At 48.4% G+C, this 13,322-nt stretch overlaps 1 protein-coding gene across 1 annotated transcript; it reads right to left on the bottom strand.

Moving 5' to 3' along the window:
- Nucleotides 1-244: 244 nt before the first annotated feature.
- PPA1 (inorganic pyrophosphatase 1) lies at nt 245-12,999 on the bottom strand. The gene is made up of 11 exons (XM_063164135.1): nt 12,901-12,999; nt 12,724-12,788; nt 8,925-8,978; nt 7,441-7,560; nt 5,730-5,816; nt 5,339-5,465; nt 4,351-4,478; nt 2,885-2,970; nt 2,612-2,681; nt 1,527-1,566; nt 245-576 (listed from the first exon to the last, which is right to left on the bottom strand). The coding sequence occupies exons 1-11, from the start codon at nt 12,962-12,964 to the stop codon at nt 545-547; spliced, it is 873 nt and encodes a 290-aa protein (XP_063020205.1). The 5' UTR covers nt 12,965-12,999; the 3' UTR covers nt 245-544.
- Between the last annotated feature and the right edge of the window lie 323 nt (nt 13,000-13,322).

The raw sequence follows: 13,322 nt of genomic DNA, 5'->3' as shown, positions 1-13,322 counted from the left end.
CTTTTAAGGGTTAATGCTCTGTTAATGTGGGGCCTTTTTTGAGCTTATTTTGCCCAGAAAGAGGTACCAGGGACTGTCTGTAACTCTTTGTTTTTATTGTCTCGTATTGTCCTAATCCAAATTGTCCAAATTATTATTACTCTAATTATATTACTAATTTTATAACCATTTTATTACTATTAAACTTGTAAAATTTTAAAACCAAGTGATTGGTGTTTTTCACAGAGAGGCAGCCCCACAGCACTGGGTTTCAGTAGTTTTTTATTTCTAGCATCCATACACACCCCAGGTGAGGGATCTCCTGTCACGACTTAGAGCACACCACATGACTGTGCACAAAACAGGGTGTTTGGATTTCATAAATTATTTCTTCCAGCCTCCACCAGGCCTCAGCAGACACGTCACTGCTAGGTATGGAATTCTAATCAGCAAAGTTACAGGCAAGGTCTTCTTGCTGACACTGAAGCTATTTTTCTGGTCTATTCCTGCGTGAGGCAGCTCCTTGGTGGGAAGGACACAGCTGTCTCACCACCATCCTCAGGACTTAGTTCTTCTGGTAGTAGAACCATTTGTCAACTGTGTGGGGCAGAGAAAAGGAGGGGGTTAGTCCCTGTGAGCCACCCAGTTATTAAGCAGTTACGTGGCAGTGTGTGTGTGTGTCACCTCCAGCTCAGGGCCTTCCCCTGCTCCTGGCAGCAGCTCCTCAGCACAGCAAACAGGTTCTGGCACAACCCTGTTTATGAGGATTTGTTTTCCCAGGGCTGTCAGCCTTGCTCAGGCTGCCATCAGGAGCATCCATGACTTGGTGCAGGCAAGGACAGCAAGCCAGGCTTCCCTCTGGCTCAGCTGAGTCAGGGAGGCAAAGCCTCCAACTCCCATGCCCACATGGGAGACACACATTTTTAATAAAATAATAAACCTCCACAGGTTTATTCCCCATGAAGGGATTGGAAGAGTCAGCCCAGCTCCTCTTTCTGCTCCCAACACCACCCTCAGCTACAGCACCATCCAAGTTTAGCTCAGCCCCTCATTTTCCTGGTACAGCACCATCCAGGTTTAGCTCAGCCCCTCATTCTCCTGGCTGCAGCACCATCCAGGTTTAATTCAGACCCTCATTCTCCTGGTACAGCACCATCCAGGTTTAGCTCAGCCCCTCATTTTCCTGGCTCCAGCACCATCCAACTTTAGCTCAGCCCCTCATTTTCCTGGTACAGCACCATCCAGGTTTAGCTCAGCCCCTCATTTTCCTGGCTGCAGCACCATCCAGGTTTAATTCAGACCCTCATTCTCCTGGTACAGCACCATCCAGGTTTAGCTCAGCCCCTCATTTTCCTGGCTCCAGCACCATCCAAGTTTAGCTCAGCCCCTCATTTTCCTGGTACAGCACCATCCAGGTTTAGCTCAGCCCCTCATTTTCCTGGCTGCAGCACCATCCAGGTTTAGCTCAGCCCCTCATTTTCCCAAGGACAGCTCCCTTGAGGAAGCCCCTGCTCCATGCTGGGGTCTCAGGGGGGTTTTGGGCTCACCTTCAGGTGGGATGGGGCTGGCAGCTTTACACGGCGGTGCCTGAAACAAGAAGGGTGTTTGTCATCAGAGACCAGAGGTGTCCTTCACTCTCCACACAGCATTTAGGGCTGCACAAATCTTTCCTGAGCACCCTCTGAGCCCCTGTGGCAGCTGGGGGGAACAACTGAGCTCCCATGCAGTGTCCTGTCATTCCTGGAGCCTCCCCATTCCAGGGATGCCCCAGGGGCTCAGCTCCAGGGCCACTCCCAGCACAAGCAGTTCCCACTCCAGACCCTACACAGGTGCAGGCAGCTGCTTTATTTTTAAACCTACAACATTGGTTTAAAAATATGGGGGAACAGAGGCATGAAGGGCTCTCTGAGAACTCCTCTGAAGAGCTTTCCCTGGTTTTCAACAACCCAAGACAGAGAAAATCCCTGTCTGGTGACACAACCTCCATGAGGGCTTTAAAAAACCTCACTGAGACCCCTAATTGGGATAGCAGCACTTAAGAAAAATACACAATTGCTTTAAAGGTCTTTCCAAGGCTACAGAGAGACTCAGGTTTCCAGTTATGGAAGGGATGCAAGATTTGCATTTTGATTTTCCTGTCCCCTCCCTCTAAGCCCTTTCAGGTTGCCAACAGCAGTACTCTTCAAGCCCAGGGAGACACAATTAATTCCTGAGGCTGGACAGGAGAACTACACCAGGAATGTCAAGCTCTTCATCCTGAAACTGCAAAATCCCTGGGGAATTGGACTCTCTTTTCTCAGAGGGAGACCTGCACTGTGAAGCTCTTGGAAGCCCAAACATGAAAACCCTCTCAGAACAGCTGACAGCCAAGCTACAGCTCAGAAGTTTAACCCTCCATGCAAACTCCATTTGGAATTCCATCTCTTGGGTGACTAAGGGCAGGGAGAAGCCTCTGGGGGAATGTCTGGTTGGCTCCACATCCACCCTGTTTAACCAGAAGCAGGTGTTCAGCCACACAAAACAATCTGAGCATGCCATGTGCCATCCACACAGACAGGACAGCTCACCACACAAATTGCACTGTTTTCCCTGATAACAACACCAGGATTTGGCCACTCAAACTGGTACTCACTGCATCCACAGTAGCTTTTGCACAGTCTTGACTACAGCAGAAGGGGCTCTCAGACACTGTCAGGTTGGTGCTGGAAGACATTGGGCACTTGTGAGAAGGTGCAAGCCCAGCCTCCCCCCAGGAGCAGTAAATAATGGAATATTAAGGCTCTCATCTGCCAGGTGGAGGGGGAAGGCAGCCAGCAGCTCACAGAAAGCACAGCACCCCTCAGGATGGGACGTTCCAGGGTTTTTAGCTCAGGGAAGAGGAAGGGGCACACAAGCATTGACCTACCAGTTGATCTCCCCTCCATCAGTTCTCTTTGTTATTAAAGCTTTCCAGTGTTCATGGGTGCCTTTGATGACATCCAGGGCAAAATCCTGAAGTTGGAGATGAGAAAAACATGTTGTGTGGAAGCACCAGACCACCTTCTGCAGACCATCACTCACAAGGAGCTGATGTTAGGCAGCTCTGGAAGGGGCTGGAAGAAACCTCTTCCCCTCCAGTGCTGTTCAGGAAGAGCAGAAACTCCCAGCACACAACAGCTGAAACAACCAGGACTGCGCAGCAGAATTGTTTTGCTTTCAAGATGGGAGGATCTGCCAAGGTCACAGAGGGAGCTTGGGGCCAAAAGAAACTGAACAGAGTCTGGGGCCAGTGCTCCATTCTAGAAGCACCTCCACCCTGCTGCTCCTCCCACTGGCTTTGTCTCCAGCAGCTGCTGATCCAGGCCTGGCCAGGAGCTCCCTGCACTCCAGCAAACAATTCAGAGCAGCAGGAAGAGACATGCAGCTGAGCTGGCTTTGCAACTACTTAAAACTCCATTTGTTTCCAGGCAGATCAAGCTCTTCCCTTAAAAAGGAGCAATATATGCTCAAGCATTAACCTGTCAGCTGGAGAAGGAAACACACAGTTCATTGCTGGTGTGAACACCAGCACTAAATATCCTGGTTTGATACCAAAGAGAGCCAAATAAAACACTGCAGAGCATGTCTGAGGTTCTTTATCCTGATTTTCCAGTTTCCTTGATGGGTTTTACCCATCCTGAGGGGCAGCAAGGTGTTCCAGCCTGACCAGCCTAGTGCTGTGCTACAGCCAAAGGGGACAAGCCCTTCATGGCTTCCATTTTCTGTTCCAGAGGGCTTTGGGAAGAGCTCCCCTCCTCTGCAGCACCTCTGGAGCCCTGGGAGTTGGGTCACCTCACTAAACCCTGCCTGGCACTCCAGGAAGGGCAGGAGTGAGGACACCAGAACAGGATTTCACCTGCTCAGGAGCAGTAACTTATCTGATCCAACCCAGAGAAGAGGCAGAGCGCTGCCAAGGCAGAGCCTTACTCACAGGGTGTGAGGGAACACTTCATGCCTGAAGGAAGAAGTGTTTTAACTCCTCACTTGAGTTTAACTTGCACCAGGTTGCAGTGGAACAAAGCCAACGGGTAAGGGAGGCAAAGGGTGATGCCAAGCTGCCTTTGCTCCAGAGCTGGAGCAAACAAACCTGGTGTTTTCCACCTGGTCCTGACACCAAGGCTCCCAGCCCTGAAGTGATCCCACATGAAAAAAATATTCAACAACACCACGGTGATAACCCCAGGCATTTTTTTCTGGTATCCCTGCACTCATTAGGCTGGAAAAAAACCAGCAGGATGAACTGAAATCAACTCCCAGCAACCCCATAAAAATCCATTCTCTCAGCACCTCACTCGTGTCCCCACCCAGCCTGAGCTCAGCTTTGGGACTCTGTGCACAGGAAGGTGATCCTACCTTGCCTTTGAATTCCCCATTAAAGGCAAACTGGTTTTCTGGCTTGCCATCAGGTACTTTGTATCTTCTGAACCAGTCCACGGTAGCTTCTAAGTATCCAGGCTTCATCCTCCTGACATCCTCGATGTCTGGCAGGGGACAGGGCTTGTTAGCCAGAAACAGCATGCAGTGAATTACAGAATTTAAGTGGCTCTGCTGAGTTGTTCTGGGCTGTGCCTCTTTCAGCCCCTCTCTAAGCAGCCTTAGCAATATTTCAGACGGGCTCCCTGAGGTCCCAGTGAGTATCTCCTCAGGGAAGTTAGTGTTTCATCCCCAGGGTGTGCATCTGTGTCCCCAGGAGCCTGGACACATTTAAACAGCCTGGATTAGGGGCTTGGGGGACAATCCCTTTCCTTGCACTGTGCTGGAATGCCAGGCTGTGCAGAGGATTGGCCACATAAGACAAACAGCAGTGAAATATTTTGCTCCAGTGTCGCAGGCATCTTTTTATAAAAAATCCTTTCCTTAGGATTTTTTCCTCCTGAGAATCTGAGAGGCCTCAGGAAGAAAATGTAAACAATTATTATCTGCTGCTGTGGAATGCAACAGGTGCATCTGTGATTGGTCTCATGTGGTTGTTTATTATTAATGGCCAATCACAGTCAGCTGGCTTGGAATCTGTCTGAGCCACAAACCTTTGTTATCATTCTTTCTTTTTCTATTCTTAGCTTAGCCATCCTTCTGAGATGAAACCTTTTCTTCTATTCTTTTAGTATAGTTTTAATGTAATATATATCACAAAATAATAAATCAAGCCTTCTGAAACATGGAGTCAGATCCTCATCTCTTCCTTCAACATAAGACCCCTGTGAACACCGTCACACTCCAGAACTGTCCTTCCAGCATCACACCTGATTGCCAGCAGGGCACAGAAGGAGCAAACCCCGTCCCCAGCCCCTGCAGGCTCCCAGGGGAGGAAGGGAAGCACTGGAACACCCCCAGAACTCACCATTGTAGCTGGCTGCCTCGGGGTCCTCAACGTTGATAGCAATGACCTTCCAGTCTGTCTCTCCCTCGTCGATCAGGGCCAGCGTGCCCAGCACCTTCACTTGGATCACCTCTCCCCTGGAGCACACCTGCCAGGACAAAGGCCCTGCTGTCCATCCTGCACCCAGGGAGAGCAGGACAGGAGGCTGTGCAGGGGCTCAGCAGCAGGCAGCCACCATGAAATGAGCTCTGGCTGTCAGCAGCTCAGCCTCATCTCAGCAGCAATCTCCAGAGGCAGCCGAGGGAAACAGCACATTGTTAAGGGAGGGGAGGTAGGAAATGAATAATGGCCCTGGATAATTGGCTTTGCAGACATTCATTACACGTTTCAGGAGTCGTTGAGGATGTGTTACCTTGCTTCCAATCTCGCACACATCAATGGGATCGTTATCTCCACAGCAACCAGTATTTTCATCCTTGTGACTTGGGTCTTCCCAAGTCTGAAAAACAAACCCCAAAACAACACCAAAATCAACGACACATAAGAACCCACAGGTTTAAAGAGGTAGTAAAAAGCAGGTTTATTTTGGGCATGCAGTTGCCTGGAATAAACAGAGGATGGCCCAGTTCATACCTGCTGCCAGGTCAGGTATTTGGGCTACTGCCTCCCTTGGGCCCGGGAAGTTTGAATTCAAGTTAAAAGCTCTCATCTTCCACAAGGTAAGCAGCCCCTTCCTACCCCCAAATCCCCTTCCAACAACTTTCCAGACTTGCTCCTCTGTCCCACAGCTGCATAAAGGTGAAGTTCACATCTATAAAGGGCAATTGTTGATTTGGCTTCCTGCCTGTTCCTCTCCCTATTCATTCCTTAGCAGAAGTTTCCTGAACTCCAGATAGCAGGCCAGCAGAGATGGAAGACAGGCAGGGTGTATTGTTTCCCTTTAATTAAACAATTAAAGACACTGTTAACCCTGGAGAAGTGATAAGAATGTGGAGTCCCACTGTGCTCCCCAGTGCATCTCACCCACAGTGGTGCATGCACATTGAAGGACACCACTCCAGAGGCCAATTAATTGACTCCAAGAACAAGAGCTGTGTAAAACATGCTCCTGAACAGGAGTGAAAGGCACTCCATGCCCATTTGCACCATAAGGAACACATACTCCTAAAGGGATTGAGATATAAAAAGGAATGTTGTTCCCAAACTTCTGTGTACCAGGACAAGCCCAGTGTAGTCAGGACCTTGTGATGTTCAGGAAGTGTTCAGGGAGATGTTCTGACACCTGGGTGGTGCTGTGGGGCCACAAACACGGTCACACTTCTCTAGCAGGAAGTGTTAAGCTCTTGATGCATAAACACCTTTGATCCACAAATACATGACAGGAGCAAAGGCTTCAAAAGACACAAAGAAACAGGCACCAGAACCCATTCAAGCAGGAAACAACTCAACCTGTAAAGCCACGTGGGGAAAGCACTCGACATGTGCTGCTGTCAGGAGCACAAACACCAGACTCAGAGTGTTTGCCTGTGATCTGACACTCACAGCTAATTTCTCTGCAGGAAACACCAGCCTCAGAGAACATCACAGGCAAACAGCCTGGTTTGAAGTCCCTCTTTATCTGGCAGCCCACAGCCATTTAGGAGCATTGAGCAGCTGTCACTATCGTGGTGCCACCCTGCCAGCTGCTTCTGGGAAAGCACATCTGTGCAGTGCTGGGCGTTGGCAAGAAGAGTCTCCCATAAAGATTCAGCCTCAATCCTGCAGCCTCAGGATAAAGCCTCGTGCTCTGCCAGGCAGGAACTGAAGGCACTGCATGGCCACATGCACCATGACAGCTCCCTCCAGCCACAGAAGGAGCTGCTGAGCTCTGAGCAGCAGCAGCAGCTCCTCCTCAGGGAGCTTGTTTGTAACATCAGAGAGAAGCCTAAAACCTGGAATTTCTGCTTAAAACACCCCTGTTTTCCTGACAGGCTCTCTCCCTCAGCAGGACAACAACCCATCCAGCTGCAAACACCACGCTCCAGACCAGACTCTGTGCTGACCTTTCTGCTCATTAATACAGGCACAGAAACCCTCCCTCCTCCCCACCAGGAGGGATGAGCCACTGGGATAAACCACAGCACCTGTGGGATGGCACCATAATTCCAGATGTAGCCCTTGTGGGGAAACACGTTCGCTACGAAGCGCAGCTTCCCCTTCTTCGCATCTTGCTTAATTGGGTTTAAGGGTTCCTTGGTGGAAATCTGAAAGAAAAGTAATAAATAAATAAATAAATAAATAAATAAATAAATAAATAAATAAATAATGATAGTTATAATATAAATTAATATAAATTGATTTGATAGGATAGGATATAATACTGTATTATTATACTGCATTATTTTACTGTATTACATTATATTACGTTATATTACGTCACGTTACGTCATATTATATTATTATAATATAATATAATACTGTATTATTATACTGCATTATTTCACTATATTACATTATATTACATTATAATACATCATATTACGTCATATTACATCATATATTATATTATATTATATTATATTATATTATATTATATTATATTATATTATATTATATTATATTATATTATATTATATTATATTATATTATATTATATTATATTATATTACATCATATTATATCATATTATATCATATTGTTATGTTACGTTATATTACATTATATTATATTTTTAATTATTATAATATACTATACTACACTATTATATTATATCATATTATAGTATAGTATAGCATATATTTAATTATTACAATATAATATATATAATAGTATATATAATTATTTGGTATATACTATTATATAATTATATACTATTATACACTATATATAATAGTATAGTATATAGTAGTATAGTATATAGTATAGTATGTAGCATATACTATTAGTATAATAGTAAATAATTAATTAATTATATTTAATATAATATAATAAACTAAAATAATAATATAATATAATATAATATAATATAATATAATATAATATAATATAATATAATATAATATAATATAATATAATATAATATAATATATGATATAATATGATATAATATGATATAATATGATATAATATGATATATGGAATTATATAATATATAATGATAAAATTATTTTAATACACTATACTATTGTGTTATTTATATTACTATAATTATTGTTATATTATATGATATGATATTATATTGATATAGCTATAAATAAATCCCTATGCTTTACACTTTATGAATAATAAAGTAATTCTCTTTTAATGGAATTGACAAGCCAAGACACGAGGAGATGATGCTGATGCCAGCAGCAGATACTGAACACCTCCTGTTGCAATGCCATCCCTTGGGATAGGGTTTCCAGCAGACTTACAAGCCTTGGAATCCCATGGGGCTTAGAGCTATAAAACATTGCTTTAATCAGAAGGGAGAACCCCATGGCATTCCAACATCTGCAACCTCAGCCTCCACACCAGACCCCCAGCACCAAGCAGGGACTGAGAGGAGAAGTTAGAAACCACTCTGATTCTGGAGGCGGATCTGAGGAGGGATTGGCAAACCAAGGATTGGGATGGAGCTGTAAATTACCTCCATTTTAGCATTTGTCCATCGAGGCACCTCCACGACCATGTTGAACACATTCTGAAGGAGGCAGAAGAGCAGTGAGTGGGAAGGAATCTTTTAAACTAGGGAACGCATACAGTGAGCACAAAAACCAGCCAGCTCACCTGAAACCATGGTTGTTTTCTGGGTTTTTTTTTTCAGTCCTAATTTTGAGATTTTTGATAAAAGTCCTGTAGCCCAGTCAGTCACCTGCCATCACTCCAAGCTGAATCCCACAGAACATCCCAAAGGCATGTTCTCCATCAGTTGCCACCTACAAACATCCCCATCCCATTCCTAGGCTACAGGAACAGGTTAAATCAATGGCAAACAGCTGCATACAAACTACCCTGGACATAACAAAATGGTGTTTGGGCCATATTTATTAAATACAAAGAGCCACTCTGGCCATCCAGAAAAGACAAGACCAACAGGACAAGCCATCTCTTTAATAGTGTGGGTATCCATGACAGCCTTGAATGAGTGAGACCATCACTCCCAAATATTCCAGCCATAATGTAGGGAAGGATTCCCCTTCCCCAGGCTGACACTCCTGTAACAGCAGACCTTGCTAGTGGCATGGAGTGAGGATGAAAACGTGAGGGAGAGATGCAGAACCACATCTCACTGTATCTCATTTACAGGTGACACCTGAAAACATCTCCTGCTGATCCAGCTGGGCTGAGAGCTCAATGTCAGCCTCCTCTCCAGGAAAACAGGCTTTTCCACACCTGAACCTTCACATCTGCTGTTTGAAGAGATTACGGCTTTTTAACAAAAAGTCAAACCTTGCTCCCTGGCCTGGGCAAGGTTTCTAATCTCCACCTTAAGCAGTATTAGCATGGCAAAGTCCCTGGAACCTGTATTGCCCCATAATTGGATTGATATTGTGCAACAAGTGCTGTTACATCACTGACTCTGCCCACACCCTTCCCCAGCAGAGCTTTATCACAGCCCCTTAATTGCAGGGGGTCACTGCTCATTTGCATTTTGCAGAAAGGCCCAGAACTGGGTTTATTCCTAACTCCAGGGAAGGAATGAGGCAACTGGAACAGGCTGGGCTGGGAGCTTATGGCTTTGCAGGCAGGGAAAGATGACTTGGGGCTGCATCTTTGTAAGGACTGAAGCTCCCCCATGGTCCAACGTGGCCAAAGACACACAGAGAGCAGCTCAAGGTCATCCATTTGCAATGACACAGGTCTGGGTAAGGTCAGCACAGCCCAGCCTGAGCTGAAAAAAACACCCTGCAATCCTCTCAGTGCCTTAGGAGTCTGGGGATAAAGATCAAGGAGCCCAGACAGAGTGGGACAAGCTTTTGCTCTGCATTGTGGCTGGCAGCCCACCTGCTAAGCGATGGGTAAAACTCAGTGCTGAGCCACTCCAGCAACAGAGAGAGCCCCGTGCGAGGGAGCAGCACTATTGTGTAACTGCAGGGACTCTGACCTTCAGCTTTTTTCTCTGGGGCTTTTTTCTCTGAATGACTTGGCACAGAGGTGCTGGCAGCAGCACTGCATGCCTGAGGGCACACCAGCTTCCCCTGTGGAGCACTACCAGGTCAAGGAACTCCCCCTCACCTCTGTACTCACTCCCCTGCTCCTTCCTCCCCTGTTCTGCAGGCACCTGCAAGGTGTGGCATTATCTGGATTTTCCTTTTCTGGGTTACCTGCACTGGGAATTGCTTCCCTACTGAGTCCTGGATGACCACAATCCATTTTTCTCCTCTGTGAAGGCAAAAGCCACTACACACTTCCCAGAGCACCTCAGGGATCTCCATCACCTTCGCCTCAGCAGCTCAGTCAGCTGCTTTCTTGAGGTTCATCTCTCAGCTTTTTTTCCCTTTTTCCTTACCCAGAACCACTCCCCCCACCTCTGAATTTCAGCTCTCTCCAACAAGTAGCAGTTGCTCCACTACATTCCCCAAGCTGCACAGAATTATAGCCAGAGAAAGGAACAAGCTACATCAGTAAAGGAAACAGAGAGCCTGAGGCACCACTGAAAATACATTAAATGAAAAGTGAAACACAACCATTTTGATTTCCTGAAGCTGGGGCATTTTTTACTCAGAACAGCCTAATTTGCCTAACCACTGGCTGCTAGAAGGATGTGAAAGCCCTGCAGCACTGCAAGGGGCAGGTTCTGCCAGGCAAGAGCTCCCAGGAGATGCTCCAGCAGGAATTTAACCTGCTCATCTTCACCCTCTGTTCTTTGGCAGATTTTGCTGCAGGTCATACTGCAGCCAAACCCCAAGCCTGAAATACCATGCAGCACCCATAGGAATTGGGGTAGGCATTACAGAAAAAGCAGTTTTCTGCTTAGCTAACCCAAAATGCCTGCATGGGTGAGCTCAAGCCAGCCACTCACATCTCTGACGCAGGAAATGGGAATGAGATCATCCATTCTCTTCTCCTGGATTGCTCCACCCAGGCCAGGATGGAGAGAAACCCATTCCTTGTAGGGTGAGCCTGCCCCAGGGGTCTCAGGCTGCAGGACCCCCACGTCCCCTGGATGTTTCAGGACCCCTGATCCCCACTGGGTTCCCAGATCCCCCAATCCCCTGTGTGTTTCCAAATCCCCTGGATGTTCCCAGATCCCCACGTCCCTTGGATGTTTCAGGACCCCTGGTCCCCACTGGGTTCCCAGATCCCCCAATCCCCTGTATGTTCCCAGACCCTCTGATCCCCAGATGTTCCCAGATCCCCTGGTCCCTTGGATATTCCAGGACCCCCTGATCTCTCAGATGTTTCAGGACCCCTGATCCCCTGTGTGTTCCCAGATCCCCTGGTCCCTGGGATGTTCCCAGGACCCCTGGTCTCCTGGATGTTCCCAGATCCCCTGGTCCCTTGGATATTCCAGGACCCTTGGTCTCCTGGATGTGTCAGGACCCCTGGACCCCTCTGTGTTCCAGATCCCTTGAACTCCTGTGTGTTCCTAGATCCCCTGGTTCCCTGTGTGTTCCTAGATCCCTTGGTGCCCTGTGTGTTCCTAGATTCCCTGGAATCTGGGATGTCCCCAGATTCCCTGGTCCCTAGAAGGTTCCCAGATCCCCTTGACCGCGGGATGTTCTCAGATCCCCTGATCCCTTGGATATTCCAGGACCCCCTGATCTCCTGGATGGCTCAGGATCCCTGATTCCCTCTGTGTTCCCAGATCCCCAGATCCCCAGTATGTTCTCAGATCCCCATGTCCCTTGGATGTTCCAGGACCCCTGGTCTCCTGGATATTCCCAGATCCCCTGATCCCCTGCGTGTTTCTAGATCCCCATGTCCCTTGGATGTTCCAGGACCCCTGATCCTCTGCATGTTCCCTGATCCCTTGGATGCTTCAGGACTCCTGATCCCCTGTGTGTTCCCAGATCTCCTGATCGCCTGCGTGTTCCTAGATCTCCTGGACGTTTCCAGATCCCCTGGTTCCCTGTGTGCTCCCAGACCCCCGATCCCCTGTGTGTTCCCAGATCCCCTGGCCCCCAGGATATTCCAGATCCCCTGTGTGCTCCCAGATCCCCGATCCCCTGTGTGTTCCCAGATCCCCTGGCCCCCAGGATATTCCAGATCCCCTGTGTGCTCCCAGATCCCCGATCCCCTGTGTGTTCCCAGATCCCCTGGCCCCCAGGATGTTCCAGATCCCCTGTGTGCTCCCAGATCCCCTGGTTCCCTGTGTGTTCCCAGATTCCCATGTCCGCCGCGTGTTCCCAGACCCCCCGATCCCTCGGATGTTCCCGGACCCCGCATCTCCCGGTTGTTTCAGGACTCCCCGATGCCCTGCGTGTCTCCGGACCCGCTCTTACCTTCCCGGCGTCCGCGTACATGGGGATGTCGTGGAAGGGGGAGATGTAGCGCCCGGCGCCATCCTCTGCAAGGCAAGGGGAGGGAGCCCAGTCACACACCGCGGGCACACCTGGGCGGGCTCAGGCGGGCTCCGGCGGGGTGTGAGGGGCCCCGGGGGCGGCGGGGGCGGCACTCACTGAAGAAGAGCCGGTACTCGGGGCTGTGGGGCCCGGCGCGCTCCTCCACGCCGTACCCCGACATCGCCGCGCACGCGCCCGCGCTCGCCGCCGCCGCCGCCGCCGGGAGGGGGTGTGTGGCGGGGGCACAGCGCGCATGCGCCGCCCGCGCAGCCGGCCCGCCCCGCGCCACGCGGCGCCGCAGGGAACGGGAATGGTCGGTCCCGGTTGGGAACGGTAGTTCCCGGTTTGGAATGGTTCTTCCCGGTTTGGGAATGGTTATTCCCGTCTGGGAATGGAATTCCTGGTTTGGAATGGTTCTTCCTGGTTTGGGAATGGTTATTCCTGGTTTGGGAATGGTTATTCCTGGCTGGGAGTGGAATTCCTGGTTTGGAATGGTTCTTCCTGGTTTGGGAATGGTTATTCCTGGCTGGGAATGGTCT

Source organism: Melospiza melodia, chromosome 9, assembly GCF_035770615.1.
Source record: "Melospiza melodia melodia isolate bMelMel2 chromosome 9, bMelMel2.pri, whole genome shotgun sequence".
Classification (NCBI taxonomy): Eukaryota; Metazoa; Chordata; class Aves; order Passeriformes; family Passerellidae; genus Melospiza; species Melospiza melodia.
This window is presented reverse-complemented; position numbering and strand designations above follow the sequence as displayed.